At 43.5% G+C, this 15,339-nt stretch overlaps 1 protein-coding gene and 1 long non-coding RNA gene across 2 annotated transcripts in view; one reads left to right on the forward strand and one right to left on the reverse strand.

Annotated features, from left to right (window-relative positions):
- The window catches only part of TNFRSF1A (TNF receptor superfamily member 1A), a 27,296-nt gene extending 13,569 nt beyond the window's left edge, over positions 1-13,727 (reverse strand). The window contains exons 1-2 of the mRNA XM_056530731.1: positions 13,229-13,727; positions 4,883-5,081 (exon numbers count right to left, since the gene is read on the reverse strand). Of these exons, the coding sequence (XP_056386706.1) occupies positions 4,883-5,081; positions 13,229-13,249 (220 nt within the window). The 5' untranslated portion in view covers positions 13,250-13,727. The remainder of the gene's footprint in view (positions 1-4,882; positions 5,082-13,228) is intronic.
- Positions 4,952-15,339, forward strand: part of LOC130282474 (uncharacterized) — a 24,146-nt gene continuing 13,758 nt past the window's right edge. The window contains exon 1 of the long non-coding RNA XR_008846408.1: positions 4,952-5,091. This is a non-coding gene — a long non-coding RNA (uncharacterized LOC130282474). The remainder of the gene's footprint in view (positions 5,092-15,339) is intronic.

A 15,339-nucleotide genomic window follows, 5' to 3' on the forward strand; every position in this document is an offset into this window, starting at 1 on the left:
CTCAAAGAAAACGACCTCTATGCAGAATGTGTGGTGACTGATATTCCTGATCTGATTAGGGGGCGGTCTTCTCACGGTGGTGGTCTTTTGGAGAGTTTCCACTGTATTACAGTACTGGTAGTTATGGGGTCACCGGCAGTCTCTGTGGTTGTTGGTAATAGAGTTATTGGGGTCATTGATGTGGTTGTAATTGGCAGTCACTGACTGGAGACACTGGGTATATCGTATGTGGGTACTGTGGCTGCCACCAGTCAGGAATTATGAAGCCATGTTTTCAGTCACATCTATTGTGTTCCTTTGTTGTATATCACCATAGAAAATATTCTCCTTTACCATAACCACAAATATCATGACATGGAGATGATTCTCATGACCTATAGTCTGTGACTTTCATTTTACATACTCGTCTATGCTTTAGTCATGGTCACACAGCAGAGCTGGGTTACTGGTTCATGGCTCTGCACCGATGATGACTACAGTGCAGGGAACCTCACATCTTATCTGCAGAAGTGTGAAACCTCAGCCTCCCCTCTGATGCTCCGCGTATGACTATTCTTATTGTGGTTGCACATAAACCATAGATTTGCAAGCGCGAATGGCATTGTGTGGGGTGTGATGATGGGGGGTGCTGAGCGAGCCGGAGGAACAGCTTACAAAGGGCAGGTTTGGTGTAAAAAGAAATAGCTCTGCTGGTCTATCGGAAGCTTAAAAACTATCTTTCACCAAATAAACTGTTCTAAACTACCTCAGGCTATGTTCCCTAACTACTCCTAACACTCCTCCAGCCCTTAAAAAAGATTTCAGAGCTTTAATGGAGTAGTCCAGTCCTGAAAAACGTATCCCCTATCCTAAGAAGTTTCCAATTGCGGGGACCCCCCGCGATCTCTCGTACGGGGCCTCCACTCATTAGCGTGTGTCGACCACCGCACGAAGCAGCGGCCAACACTCCCCCTCAATACAGCACTATGGCAGAGCCAGAGATTGCCGAAGGCAGCACTCCGGCTCTGCCATAGAGTTGTATTGAGGGGGTGTGTCAGCAGCTGCTTTGTGTGGTGGTCGACACCCCCCCTTCCCGCGGGCTGCCGGGGCCCCGTAAGGGAGATTGCAGGGGGGTCCCTGCAGTCGGACCCCCCTCCCCCCCCCCCCCCCGCTATCTGAAACTTATCACCTATTCTTAGAATAGGGGATACGTTTTTCAGGACTGGACTACTCCTTAAAAAAGCTGTGTATTATACCTTTATTCTTGCTCACATAGTGCAATCTCCCGGCAGGAGAAAGTGGGCCTTTCCCAGCAGGCATGACATCACTGAAGCCTGCTGGGGGACCAGGTTTCAGTGCTGTGATGAATAGGCTCAGGCTCTGTGCATGTTTCAGTCTGTGTTGCTATCAGTGAGGCTCTCCTGCAGCTTTCAGTCTGTGCAGCTGTCAATCAAGCTCAGTGCAGAGAAACACTTCCTGAGTTTGGACTCCTGCCAGGCCGAGAGGAGACCAAACTCACTGTATTAATTGTGGCAGGGAACAGAACAGAGCCACCTAGTGGCCGTTTTTTCTATTACATTTTAAACCTATTTATGTTGATAATTTTAAAAGCAAGTGAATGGGAAAGTGTCTGCTAATTACACAAGGAACAATATATTAAACATTTTATTTGGTGACAGGTACTCTTTAGCAAAGTAGAAAACTGCTCCAACAATGGTCAGTTATAGTCCAGTCCCTAAGGTCTACTCCATACTGAAGAATGAAGCCAGTCTAGAACCAAGGACCACTCAACTGGCCAAGAAATTTGAGGTATACAGAGAAAAGAAGGGGCCCAAAACAAAAGTGAAAATGCGTACCCCTCTGGTTGTCCGTTTACTATCATCACCTCCTCCTTCCTTATCCCTTGACTTTCTATTTTTTTTACTGTATCTTCCTGGTCTGAGAAAGGAATCAATTACTCCAACAATCTGCCCATTTTTTCCTGCCCACCGTAGTTCACATTCCGTTATCTTTGAAGGTGGTGAGGGTGATGAGCCGTTTCCATTGAGGTATAGGCCTGAACTTTTCATGGCTCCATAACAGCCACCATATTTTTTTTTTTTGATTGAAAGAGCTTTATTTACCGTTCAGTCATTACAAGTCGTACAATAAATTACAGTCACACAAAGCATGATAGTACAATACACAGCAAAGGTTCCCTAAGCTATACATCGCACACCATGCTACTCTAACATTCAGCTCAATCCTGCAATATAAAGGCACAAGAGATCAAACAAAAACCAAATAATACAATCTGTGATCGGGGTAGGGGTGTGGGCGACTATGTGGGGGTAGGGAGGGGGCGGATCACAGGGCCAAACTGTTGGGCTGTATCTTCAGGGAGACATGGGAGAAGGAGAGGGGTCTTCACTCCTCTTCTTCCTCATCAACGGCCGAGCTGTCCAAGATGGAATAGTCTCTAAGCAGGTTCTTGATGAACCTGCGGCAGTCCCGGACGGACATGTTTTCCCATAACAGCCACCATATAGTTGTCTCTGTTGTACAGAGTGGAGGATGTAGTGTGGACATCTGTCAGGATCTAGGGGGTCATTGTATGTCTGTTCTCATAACTAGAAGACAGATGATACCCAGCACTCACCAGTTATGAACAGTGAAGATTTATTATGCCATAGTGTAGTACAAGGACACGTTTCGGCGAGATGAAGGGCATTGCCTGGTGTGCCGCAAGATGGTATTAAAAACATCTTGGCAATGGTGTTAAAGGGGTATTCCAGGAAAAAAAAATAATGTATATCCACTGGCTCCAGAAAGTTAATGGGGTATTCCAGGCAAAAACATTTTAGCCCCTATCCAAAGGATAGGGGATAAGATTTCTGATCGCGGGGGGCGCGCTGCTGAGACTCCCCACGACTGAGAGGCATTTACAAATCTGTTTAACTTTCTGGCACCAATTGATTTAAAAATAAAATAAAGTTTTCCACAGGAGTACCCCTTTAATGTTCCGCAGCCTACCGCTCTTGAAGTTATTGTATTCCTGTTTGTTTTCATATGCGTCTGTTTGGCGTTATACCAGACGCCTTAGGGGACTCCTCTTACCATCTGCCTCCTCCCAATTCCCACTAATATTGGCAATCCTGATGCATCCGGAGATGGAGCCACGTATGTAGGAAAAAGGACACATTCCTTCAGCCCCTGAAGATGCCAGGAAGATTTTGGAGCAACATCATCTAGCAATGAAGCACTGTGCACCCACCTTTCCTGAACTCCTGAATGACAAGTCTATCAAGCTGTGCAGTAATATGCCCCCTCCCCCCCCCCCCCACACTCATATTACTGAATACCTAGACTGTTTCCCAGGTTTTCCATTTGGGATTCCAGTACCATTGGGATGATGGTGGCCATATTGGCAACCACACAGTTTCTTCAATAACAGAAATAGTATCTAACCCTGTTTTAAAGCTTTCAACTGTTTCTGCTGTGACCAGTTCCTGAGGTAGACTGTTCCATAAATTTACAGTTCTTATGTATACCTAAGGTTTATGGCAGCTTAAAGAAGAACTCCAGATATTTTTTTTATGCCCAGGCTGCCACAACTAAAATAATTGGTGCCCCTATAATTGGTCTCCTGTCCACAGTAATGTCCTGCCTCTGCCAGTGAAGAGTCTTGTAACAGATAGGGTTGCCACCTGGCTGGTATTTTACCAGCACAGCCGGTATTTTGGCCACCCCGCCGGTATTTTTTAATACTGGCAATGCAATGGCCGGTATTTATCCAACCAATCCTCCAACTCCCGGAATGTTGCGCCATATGCTATATCAGTATTTCCCAACCAGAGCGCCTCCAGCTGTTGCAAAACTACAATTCCCAACAGCTGTCTGGGCATGCTAGGAGTTGTATTTTAGCAACAGCTGGAGGCACCCCTGGTTGGGAAACACTGACCTACACTATATACTACTCTATAGTCAAACATGCTGGGAGTTGTAGTTTTAGTTTGGAGCAGCTGCTGAGCCACAAGCTGCATCAGGGCATGCTGGGAGTTGTAGTTAGTAACTAACTGCAACTTCAGAATTTAATTAAAAAAAAAACTATCAAAAAGTCACATAAAAACATAAATGGTAGCGTTAAAAACTACAGATCGGGCCACAAAAAAATGAGCCCTCATAAGGATAAATAAAAAAAAGTTATAGGGGTCAGAATAGGACAAAAATGTCCCCAGCGCATGTGTATCCTGTAATGTCACGCATATATAATTAATCATGCAAATTAGCACTGCCCGTATTATTTTGCAAGAAAGATGGCAACCCTAGTAACAGGCCTAGGCCCGGCCTTCTTTCTGGTGCCCAGTTCAGTGTGATGTGAATGGCAGGAGACCGATTGCAGCGGCACCGGGTAAGGTTTATTATTTTAGTTGCAGCAGCCCTTGCATAATGTCAAAAAAAAAAAAAAAACATTGTTGCCAGAGTTCTTCTAGATCAGTGGTCTTCAACCTGCGGACCTCCAGATGTTTCAAAACTACAACTCCCAGCATGCCCGGACAGCCGATGGCTGTCCGGGCATGCTGGGGGTTGTAGTTTTGCAACATCTGGAGGTCTGCAGGTTGAAGACCACTGTTCTAGATGCTTTAACACATAGGGGGAGATTCATCAAAACCCTGTCCAGAGGAAAAGTTGCTGAGTTGCCCATAGCAACCAATCAGATCGCTGCTTTCATTTTTAACAAGGCCTCTGCAAAGTGAAAGCAGCAATCTGATTGGTTGCTATGGGCAACTGGGCAACTTTTCCTCTGGACCGGTTTTGATAAATCTCCCCCATAGTGCCAGAACGAGTCTTTCGGAAGCCATATTTACAACTGTCACATGACCATTTTACCCATAATGCCCCTTTAATATGTACACATACTCACCCGCCAGACATTTGTTGCAGCAATGTTTTGCTTTCCTTGGTTTATATTCATCTTCTTTGCAGGTTACGTCTCCATCAGATCTTTTCTGTCTGTGACTAGATCTTGTGAACCCCACCGGTTCGCCTTTCATAAGCAGAGCCGACTGTAGGGGAATATCCAAAGTGTGACATACGGTGGCGAAGAGCCAGAGCCAGGAGATCTGCAACATGGTAAAAATAATGGTTATAGTTGTTCAGTCTAAAAATATATAAAAGTAGTCAGCAAAAGAGTTTCCCTTGAAGACACCCGGGACTGAAGAGCCCACGAGGGAGCATGGCGTGATGTCACGTCTCCAGTCACGGAGATCGCAGAGGGGTCCTAGCGGCGCCCCCCCCTGTGATCAGACATCTTATCCCCTATCCTTTGGATAGGGGATAAGATGTCTGTGGCCGGAATACCCCTTTAACCCCTTAAAGGAGTAGTCCAGTGGTGACTCAGTGGTTAACAACTTTTCCCCTATCTTAAGGATAGGGGATAAGTTGCAGATCGCGGGGGGTCCGACTGCTGGGGCCCCCTGCGATCTCCTGTACGGAGCCCCGACAGCCCGTGGGAAGGCGGCGTGTCGACCTCAGCACGAAGCGGCGGCCGACACGCCCCCTCAATACAACTCTATGGCAGAGCCGAAGCGCTGCCTTCGGCAATCTCCGGCTCTGCCATTGGGATGTATTGAGGGGGCGTGTCGGCCGCCGCTTCGTGCGGGGGTCGACACCCGCAATCAGGCCGGAGAGCCGGGGCCCTGTACGGAGAGATCGCAGGGGGCCCCAGCGGTCGGACCCCCCGCGATCTCAAACTTATCCCCTATCCTTAGGATAGGGGATAAGTTTTTCACCACTGGACTACACCTTTAAGGACCAGGCCCATTTTGGTCTTAAGGACCAGACCTTGCATTTTCGTTTTTTCCTCCTCGCCTTCTAAAAATCATCACTCTCTTATAATTCCATCCTCAGACCCACATGAGGGGCTTGTTTTTTGCGTCACCAATTGTACTTTGTAATGACATCACTTATTTTACCATAAAATGTACGGCGCAACCAAACAAATATTATTTATGTGGGAAAATTGAAAAGAAAACCGCAATTTAGCAAATTTTGGAAGGTTTTGTTTTCACGCTGTACACTTTCCGGTAAAAAATGACATGTTTTCTTTATTCTGTGGATCAATATGATTAAAATGATACCCAGGATTATATTCTTTTCTATAATTGTACCGCTTAAAAAAAAATCTCAAAACATTTTAACAAAATTAGTATGTTTGAAATTGCCCTATTTTGACCACCTATAACTTTCTCATTTTTCCGTATATGGGGCGATATGAGGGCTCATTTTTTGCACCATGATCTGTAATTTTTATCAGTATCACTTTTGCTTAGGTTTGACTTTTTATAAATTTTTTATAAATTTTTTTGGGAATAAAATGTGACAAAAAAGCAGCGATTTTGGACTTTTTTTTTATTCTTTTACGCTTACGCCGTTCACCGTACGGGATGATTAACAATATATTTTAATAGTTCAGACTTTTACGCACGCGGTGATACCAAATATGTGTATTAATTTATTTTTGTTACGCTTTTTTGGGGGTAAAATGGGAAAAACGGACGTTTTACTTTTTTATTGGGGGATGGGATTTTTCAAATTTTTTTACTTTTTTATTTTACATTTTGTAATTTTTATTGTATTTTTTTTTACACTTTTTTTTGTCCCCATAGGGGACTATTCATTGCAATCGGTTGATTGCTAATACTGTTCAGTGCTATGTATAGGACATAGCACTGATCTTTATTATCGGTGATCTTCTGCTCAGGTCTGCTCGATCTCAGACCAGAGCAGAAGACCCCGGGAGCCAGGTGAGGGGACCTCCGGCCGCCATGCTAGATGATCGGATCCCCGCGGCAGCGCCGCGGGCGATCCGATCATCCGTTCAAAGTACCGCAATGCCGCAGATGCCGTGATCTGTATTGATCATGGCATCGGAGGGGTTAATGGCGGACATCCGTGCGATCGCAGCCGGGACTTGCCGGGCATGACACGAGCACCGTCCGGTGCTCGCGATCACGTCGGCGCGTAAATGTACGTCATGGTGCGTTAAGTACCATGTCACCATGACGTACATTTACGCCCATTGTCGTTAAGGGGTTAAAGGGGTACTCCCTTGGAAACCTTTTTTTTTTTTTTTTTAAATCAACTGGTGTCAGAAAGTTAAACAGATTTGTAAATTACTTCTATTAAAAAAATCTTAATCGTTCCAGTACTTTTTAGGGTCTCTATACTACAGAGGAAATGGTTTTCTTTTTGGAACACAGAGCTCTCTGCTGACATCATGACCACAGTGCTCTCTGCTGACATCTCTGTCCATTTTAGGAACTGTCCAGAGCAGCATATGTTTGCTATGGGGATTTTCTCCTACTCTGGACAGTTCTTAAATTGGACAGAGATGTCTGCAGAGAGCACTGTGGTCATGATGTCAGCAGAGAGCACTGTGGTCATGATATCAGCAGAGAGCTCTGTGTTCCAAAAAGAAAATAATTTCCTATGTAGTATTCAGCAGCTAATAAGTACTGGAAGGATTAAGATTTTTTAATAGAAGTAATTTACAAATCTGTTTAACTTTCTGGCACCAGTTGATTTAAAAAAAAAAAAGGTTTTCCACAGGAGTACCCCTATAAGCTTTGCTGTTAGGTGACATGTCGGGCAGTGGGGTGGAGATAGACCGCCGCCTGTGTCCATAGGCAACCAACACAAATTTGAAAGCAGCTACATATTGTATATGAATGCAAAAAAAACACGACAACGACGACAACGACAACAGGACATAGCTGAACATAAAGTAGAAGACCGTTCCAGTAACTATAAATTTGGCCAAAAATAAGGCTACAGGTGGACTCTGATGAGACCGTCCCTCTAACCAAGAAAAACTCAGTAGCAGCACTCAGTAGTTCAGCCTCAGGCTTCGGGCCTGTGACTTCACCTGATAAGATGTCAAACGTAGCCCCGCCTCCTGAAAACTATTCACTGATTACTTGTTGCAGATGCTTTACCGATTTTTGGCGTTTTTTTTGTCCCCACATGACTTGTTTTTATCATGATTAGAGATGAGCGAATTTACAGTAAATTCGATTCGTCACGAACTTCTCGGCTCGGCAGTTGATGACTTTTCCTGCATGAATTAGTTCAGCTTTCACATGCTCCGGTGGGCTGGAAAAGGTGGATACAGTCCTAGGAAAGAGTCTCCTAGGACTGTATCCACCTTTTCCAGCCCACCGGAGCACCGGAAAGCTGAACTAATTTATGCAGGATAAGTCATCAACTGCCGAGCCGAGAAGTTCTTGACGAATCAAATTTACTGTAAATTCGCTCATCTCTAATCATGATGTCATATGAAGTCATGTGATGCTTTCATGACGTGATTTAAGTATTTCTATTGAAGAATTAGGGAGAATAATAAAAGTAAAAAAAAGTTAATGCTATGGAAGAGAAATGTACAGACTTTGTTCCAAAAAAAAATGCCATAGTCTCAACATGCTGCCATTTTGGAAAACTGCCTCCGTGCCCAAAACCGGCCAAAAAAGCCAAAGGATAAAAAGGCAAGTGGTTTTAGCATTTGAGCAATTCTGATTGACTTTCAGCTCACATCAGGCTGTGGCGTTTTTTTTTTTTCTCACCAAGAATTTTTGCTAAAAACAAAAATTAAAAAAATAAAGACGTCTACAAAAAGAGTAGAGCAGTTGCCCATAGCAACCAATCAGATGACTTCTTTCATTTTTAGGCCTGTGAAAAATGAAAGTAGCTACGGTATATGATTGGTTGCTATGGGCAACGGCACCACTTTTCCTCCACACAGGTTTGGATAAATCTCCCCCTCAGCCTTAGTGTTAGTAAAAAAAAAATAAATAATCCTCAGCTAGTTTGTTCCAAAAACAGCGCCCCACCTGTCCACAGGTTCTGTGTGGTATTACGGCTCGGTGTGGGGAGTGACTGGGAAGCAGTTTTGGTGACATGAGAGTAATGTTCATATGTGTATAACTATATCTGGGCCTTTTGGCTAAGTTCTTTGGTTCTTAATCAGTTTCATGCTGGTGGCAGGCGACGCCGGTGTGGAGCTGGTGGAGATGGGCGCTGCATGGTAGGGAGCAGGTGTACCGGGGCGTTCCGGGGCTGGTTCTGAGGAATCAGCTCGACGGCTGCCCCGATGTGACCTGTTTCCTCCGGGTCTCACCATGAGGCTGAGAGGGTCTAGAGCCGAGGTACTTTAGTGCCTCAGGGAGTGGTGACCCCGAAGTGCCGAAACTCACCGGGAGTATTGGACCGCATCCTCTGTGCACGTTTTTTAGTGTAACACGTTTGCACTTTTTCTTGCACTTTGGGTGATCCGAGAGCACGTTCCTCGGCTCGTAAAAATAAATTGCAGCTCGGCCTTGTTTACTTTAGGGGAGCAGAGCTGCCATACCTGATGGACAGGTAGTTCCTGGAAGGAAGCAGACAAGTTTTTTTTTCTTTATTTCTAGTCCTTTAAGAATGGCGCTGTATAAAATCACACACTTGTCACGGTTTTGCAAAAAATATTGCGTAATTCCACTATAAACGCCTGTATGTGTGTGTACATTTTTTGTTTCACAGTGAAGCCATTGCATTAGTCCTGGGGGGGAGGAGGGGAGCTGTGATAGTCTCTGTATTGTACGGCCAGGCTGTGATCCCGCAGCTTCCCGGAATACACACAGCTTTCCTAATCCAGTAAACGCAGACTGAGGGTCGCCGTGCCGTCAGGAATGAACTTTGCACCAAGACGATTACAATTCAATTCCATTTGGTGGTGTAAAGGTGTAGCAGAGCTGAGTTTGTCATCACGCTATTTTAGGGTTGCATCGGTGATTAGAGATGAGCGAACTTACAGTAAATTCGATTCGTCACGAACTTCTCGGCTCCGCAGTTGATGAGTTTTCCTGCATAAATTAGTTCAGCTTTCCGGTGCTCCGGTGGGCTGGAAAAGGTGGATACAGTCCTAGGAAAGCGTCTCCTAGGACTGTATCCACCTTTTCCAGCCCACGGGAGCACCTGAAAGCTGAACTCATTTATGCAGGAAAAGTCATCAAATGCCGAGCCGAGAAGTTCGTGACGAATCGAATTTACTGTAAGTTCGCTCATCTCTATCGGTGATATATAGTGATCCCAGAAAACACAAACGCATGCATTATTTTAAAATGCAGAATCCCACTTTACTTTACACTAAGACGATTACGAATCCATTCCATTCGGCGGTATAAAGGTGTAGCAGAGCTGAGTTTGTCATCACGCTAACTATTTTAGGGTTGCATCGGTGATATCTAGTGACCACAGACAACGCAAACGCATATATTATTTTAAAAAGCAGAATCGGCTCTGCTACACCTGTATGAATGTAAATAAGGCAATGGGATTGATAATATGCAGACGTAGCAGAGCCGGGTTTGTCATTCACCTGTTTCTTCTATGCATTAGAGAATAGAGATATAGCAGAGCTAACTAGAGCTACCTGCAGCCCTATGCAAAATGTCAGATCACTTGACTGCATTGGCATATTGAAAAGAACTGAGCCAAAATTCACATTTAGCTCTACTATATCTCTATTGTTATAGCTCTAGTGCAAAACTACAACTCCCAGCATGCCCGGACAGCCGTTGGCTGTCCGGGCATGCTGACAGCTGTCGTTTTGCAACATGTGTAGGTCCACAGTTCCGAGACTTAAAGGGGTACTCCAGTAGAAAACTTTTTTTTGTTTAAATCAACTGGTGCCAGAAAGGTAAACAGATTTGTAAATTACTTCTATTAAAAAATCTTAATCCTTCCAGTACTTATTAGCTGCTGAATACTACAGAGGAAATTATTTTCTTTTTAGAACACAGAGCTCTCTGCTGACATCACGAGCACAGTGCTCTCTGCTGACATCTCTGTCCATTTTAGGAACTGACCAGAGCAGCATATGTTTTCTATGGGGATTTTCTCCTACTCTGGACAGTTCTTAAAATGGACAGATATGTCAGCAGTGAGCACTGTGGTCATGATGTCAGCAGAGAGCTCTGTGTTCCAAAAAGAAAAGAATTTCCTCTGTTGTATTCAGCAGCTAATAAGTACTGGAAGGATTTTTAATAGAAGTAATTTACTAATCTGTTTAACTTTCTGGAACCAGTTGATTTAAAAAAATAAATAAATAAATAAAGTTTTCCACCGGAGTACCCCTTTAAGTGCAGTTATAAAAATGTGTTTTATAAAATACAGATGTAGCAGAGCTAAATTTGTCACTCCACTCTGTTTCAGTGTAATGTAATAACTTAGCAGAGCTACCTGCAGTCCTATGTATAAATTATAGTTCATGAATTTTTATACAACCAGAAATTGTGTCAAAACACCAACTCAGCTCTGCTACATCAGTATGTTATTGGAAATGTGAAGAATGCGCTAGGAACGTGCTTAATGAAACACAGACATAGCAGAACAGGATTTGCCATTCTGTTTCCTCATTGTAACAGCTTAGTCGAGCTAACTGCAGCCCTATGGTAAGCCGCAGGGTGTTACGAGAAATTGTGCTAAAGCACATACTCAGCTCTGCACACCCGTATTGATGTATCTGTCACTGGGGATGTAGAACATACACTGTATTCACAGTGGGGAGTTAGCAGAGCTGGATCTAATCTAGCAGAGATACCCGCAGCCCTGTGATAAAACCACATCAAGATAATAGGAAAAACTGAGCCAAAATACAAACTCAGCTTCGCTACATCGGTATGTCATCGAGAATCCAGGGGCTTTATAAAAATGTAGATAAAGCAGAGCTGAATGTGTATTTTACCTGCAGCATAAAGTCTCAATAGTTCTAATAGCAGTTTAAGAATTCTACATAAAAGAAAAAAAAACTCAGCTCTGCTACATCCGTATGTAATCGAGAATTATTATAATTTTTTTTTATGTAGAAATAGCAGAGCTGAATTTGCAGTTTACCTGCAGAATAAAAGCTTAATCACTTTAATGTCCTTTTAAGCAGTTCTATCTATATAAAAAAAACAACTCAGCACTGCTACATCGATATGTAGTTGAGAATACAGGGGGCTTTTTTAAATGTAGGTGAAGCAGAGCTGAATTTGTTATTTACCTGTAAAATAAAAGCTTAATAGTTCTAAAGGCAAATCAGCAGTTCTATGGTAAAAAACCCCAGCTCTGCTATATCGGTATGTTGTTGGGAATACGGGGGATTTTTTAAATGTAGGTGAAGCAGAGCTGAATTTGTAATTCACCTGTAAAATAAAAGCTTAATATTTCTAATGGCAATTCAGCAGTTCTACGGTAAAACACTCAGCTCTGCTATATCGGTATATAGTTGAGAATACGGAGGCTTTTTTAAATGTAGGTGAAGCAGAGCTGAATTTGTAATTCACCTGTAAAAATAAAAGCTTAATGGTTCTAATGGCAATTCAGCGGTTCTACGGTAAAAAAAACTCAGCTCTGCTACATCGGTATGTTGTTGAGAATACGGGGGCTTTATAAAAGATAGATGAAGCAGAGCTGAATATGCAATTCATCTGCCAAATAAAAGCTTAATAATTCTAATGGCAAATGGCCGGTTTTACAAGATAAAACTCAGCTCTGCTACATCCGCGCCTCTTTACTATTATAAGTACCATCAACATAATACAGACACTACTTCCATCCAACATGGGTCTATGGATCCGAACTTACGTCATCATAGATCTGTGTTTCCCAACCAGGGTACCCCCAGCTGTTGCGCAACTACAACTCTCAGCATGCCCGGACAGCCGAAGGCTGTCCGGGCATGCTGAGAGTTGTAGTTGCGCAACAGCTGGAGGTATCCTTATTGGGAAATGCAGCCATAGACCCTATCGCTTCCCTATTACGCTTTTATAAAACCTGCCTTAGTCCGACTCCGATATTGTCCAAAGATTAGTAAAATACATTAAACATATAAAGGGGAACTCCGGTATTGTCTCAATTCATTAAAACAAGCGCAGGACGGGAGACTATAGGGGGACATTTATCAATGGGTGCAGTTGCCCATAGCAACCAATCAGATTGCTTCTTTCATTTTCTCCAGGCTGCTTTAAAAATGAAAAGAAGCGATCTGATTGGTTGCTAAGGGCAACCCAACCACTCTTCCTCTTCACAGGTTTTGATAAATCTCCCCCATAGTGTAGAAATGTGGTCGTCGAGAGTGGATTTTCGACAGTCGATCACTATACTGTATATAGGGTGGACAACTGCAAAAAAAAAGCGTAATGTCTCCTGGTCGGTATATGGCGGTGACACGTAAACCCTCACTACTCACCGTCAAGAAGATTCCGGTCATTTTTCGTTATTTCCAGCGCACAGTCGGACAGGTGATTTTACTCATTTTTCTATTCCGAGACTCATGGACGAATATCGTTCTTAAAGCGACACCGCGCTCCGCTCTCTAGTCCCCCTAAAAGAGTCAGCGCCTCATGTCTCAGTGTGGATCTGAACCCCTCCTTTAGGCCGCACAGGTCCCCCACAACAACCTTGCGTAAGATCCCAGGAGAAGTGTGTCCTCTGACTCGAAACTCTGGAGGCCTCCAGGTTCCTGCCTCTCCTCCCTACGTCACACGTCCTCTCTCTCTCTCTCGCCTCCCTACCCTCTCGCTGTGTATCCCAGAAACGGAGAAAAACAGAGAAGTCTACAGAGGAACTCAGGAAGTGACAGAAACTGAAGAGTCACCAGATGTGGGGGCGGATTAGACTGCAAGAGAACGAGAGCGAAGGGGACGGCAAAGACAGGAGGAAAGATTTTGACTAACATATAATCTATATATACAGTCATGGCCGTAAATGTTGGCACCCCTGAAATCGTTCAAGAAAATGAAGTATTTCTTACAGAAAAGGATTGCAGTAACACATGTTTTGCTATACACATGTTTATTCCCTTTGTGTGTATTGGAACTAAACCAAAAAAAGGGGAGGAAAAAAAGCAGATTGGACATAATGTCACCAAACTCCAAAAATGGACAAATGGACAAAATTATTGGCACCCTTTCAAAATTTTGGAAAAAAAAAGATTGTTTCAAGCATGTGATGTTCCTTTAAACTCACCTGGGGCAAGTAACAGGTGTGGGCAATATAAAAATCACACCTGAAAGCAGATAAAAAAAAAGGAGAGAAGTTCACTTAGTCTTTGCATTGTGTGTCTGTGTGTGCCACACTAAGCATAGACAACAGAAAGAGGAAAAGAGAACTGTCTGAGGACTTGAGGACCAAAATTGTGGAAAAATATCAACAATCACAAGGTTAAAGGTCCATCTCCAGAGATCTAGATTTGCCTTTGTACACAGTGCGCAACATTATCAAGAAGTTGGCAACCCATGGCACTGTAACTAATCTAATTATGAAAGGTGTCAATGCAGGATAGTCCAGATGTTGGATAAGCAGCCCCAAACAAGTTCCAAAGATATTCAAGCTGTCCTGCAGGCTCAGGGAGCATCAGTGTCAGCGCGAACTATCCATTGACATTTAAATGAAATGAAACACTATAGCAGGAGACCCTGGAGGACCCCACTGCTGACACAGAGACATACTACATTTTGCCAAAATGAACTTGAGTAAGCCAAAATCCTTCTGGGAAAACGTCTTGTGGACAGATGAGACCAAGGTAGAGCTTTTTGGTAAAGCACAACATTCTACTGTTTACCGAAAACGGAAAGAAACCTACAAAGAAAAGAACACAGTACCTACAGTGAAATATGGTGGAGGTCAATGATATTTTGGGGTTGTTTTGCTGCCTCTGGCACTGGGTGCCTTGAATGTGTACAAGACATCATGAAATCTGAGGATTACCAATGGATTTTGGGTCACACTGTATAGCCCAGTGTCAGAAAGCTGGGTTTGTGTCCGAGATCTTGGGTCTTCCAGCAGGACAATGACCCCAAACATACGTTAAAAAGCCCCCAGAAATGGATGGCAACAAAGTGCTGGCGAGTTCTGAAGTGGCAGCAATGAGTCCAGATCTAAATCCCATTGGACACCTGTGGAGAGATCTTTAAATTGCTGTTGGGAAAAGGCGCCTTCCAATAAGAGAGACCTGGAGCGGTTTGCAAAGGAAGAGTGGTCCAACATTCCGGCTGAGAGGCGTAAGAAGCTTATTAATGGTTATAGGAAGCGACTGATTTAAGTTATTTTTTCCAAAGGGTGTGAAACCAAATATTAAGTTAAGGGTGCCAATAATTTTGTCCAGCCCATTTTTGGAGTTTGGTGACATTATGTCCAATTTGCTTTTTTTCCTCCCTTTTTTATTTAGTTCCAATACACACAAAGGGAATAAACATGTGTATAGCAAAACGTGTTACTGCAATCCTTTTCTGTGAGAAATACTTCATTTTCTTGAAAAATTTCAGAGGTGCCAACATGTATATACAGGCAGGGGCGGAC

The sequence above is a fragment of the Hyla sarda genome, chromosome 7 (genome assembly GCF_029499605.1).
Source record: "Hyla sarda isolate aHylSar1 chromosome 7, aHylSar1.hap1, whole genome shotgun sequence".
Taxonomy (NCBI): Eukaryota; Metazoa; Chordata; class Amphibia; order Anura; family Hylidae; genus Hyla; species Hyla sarda.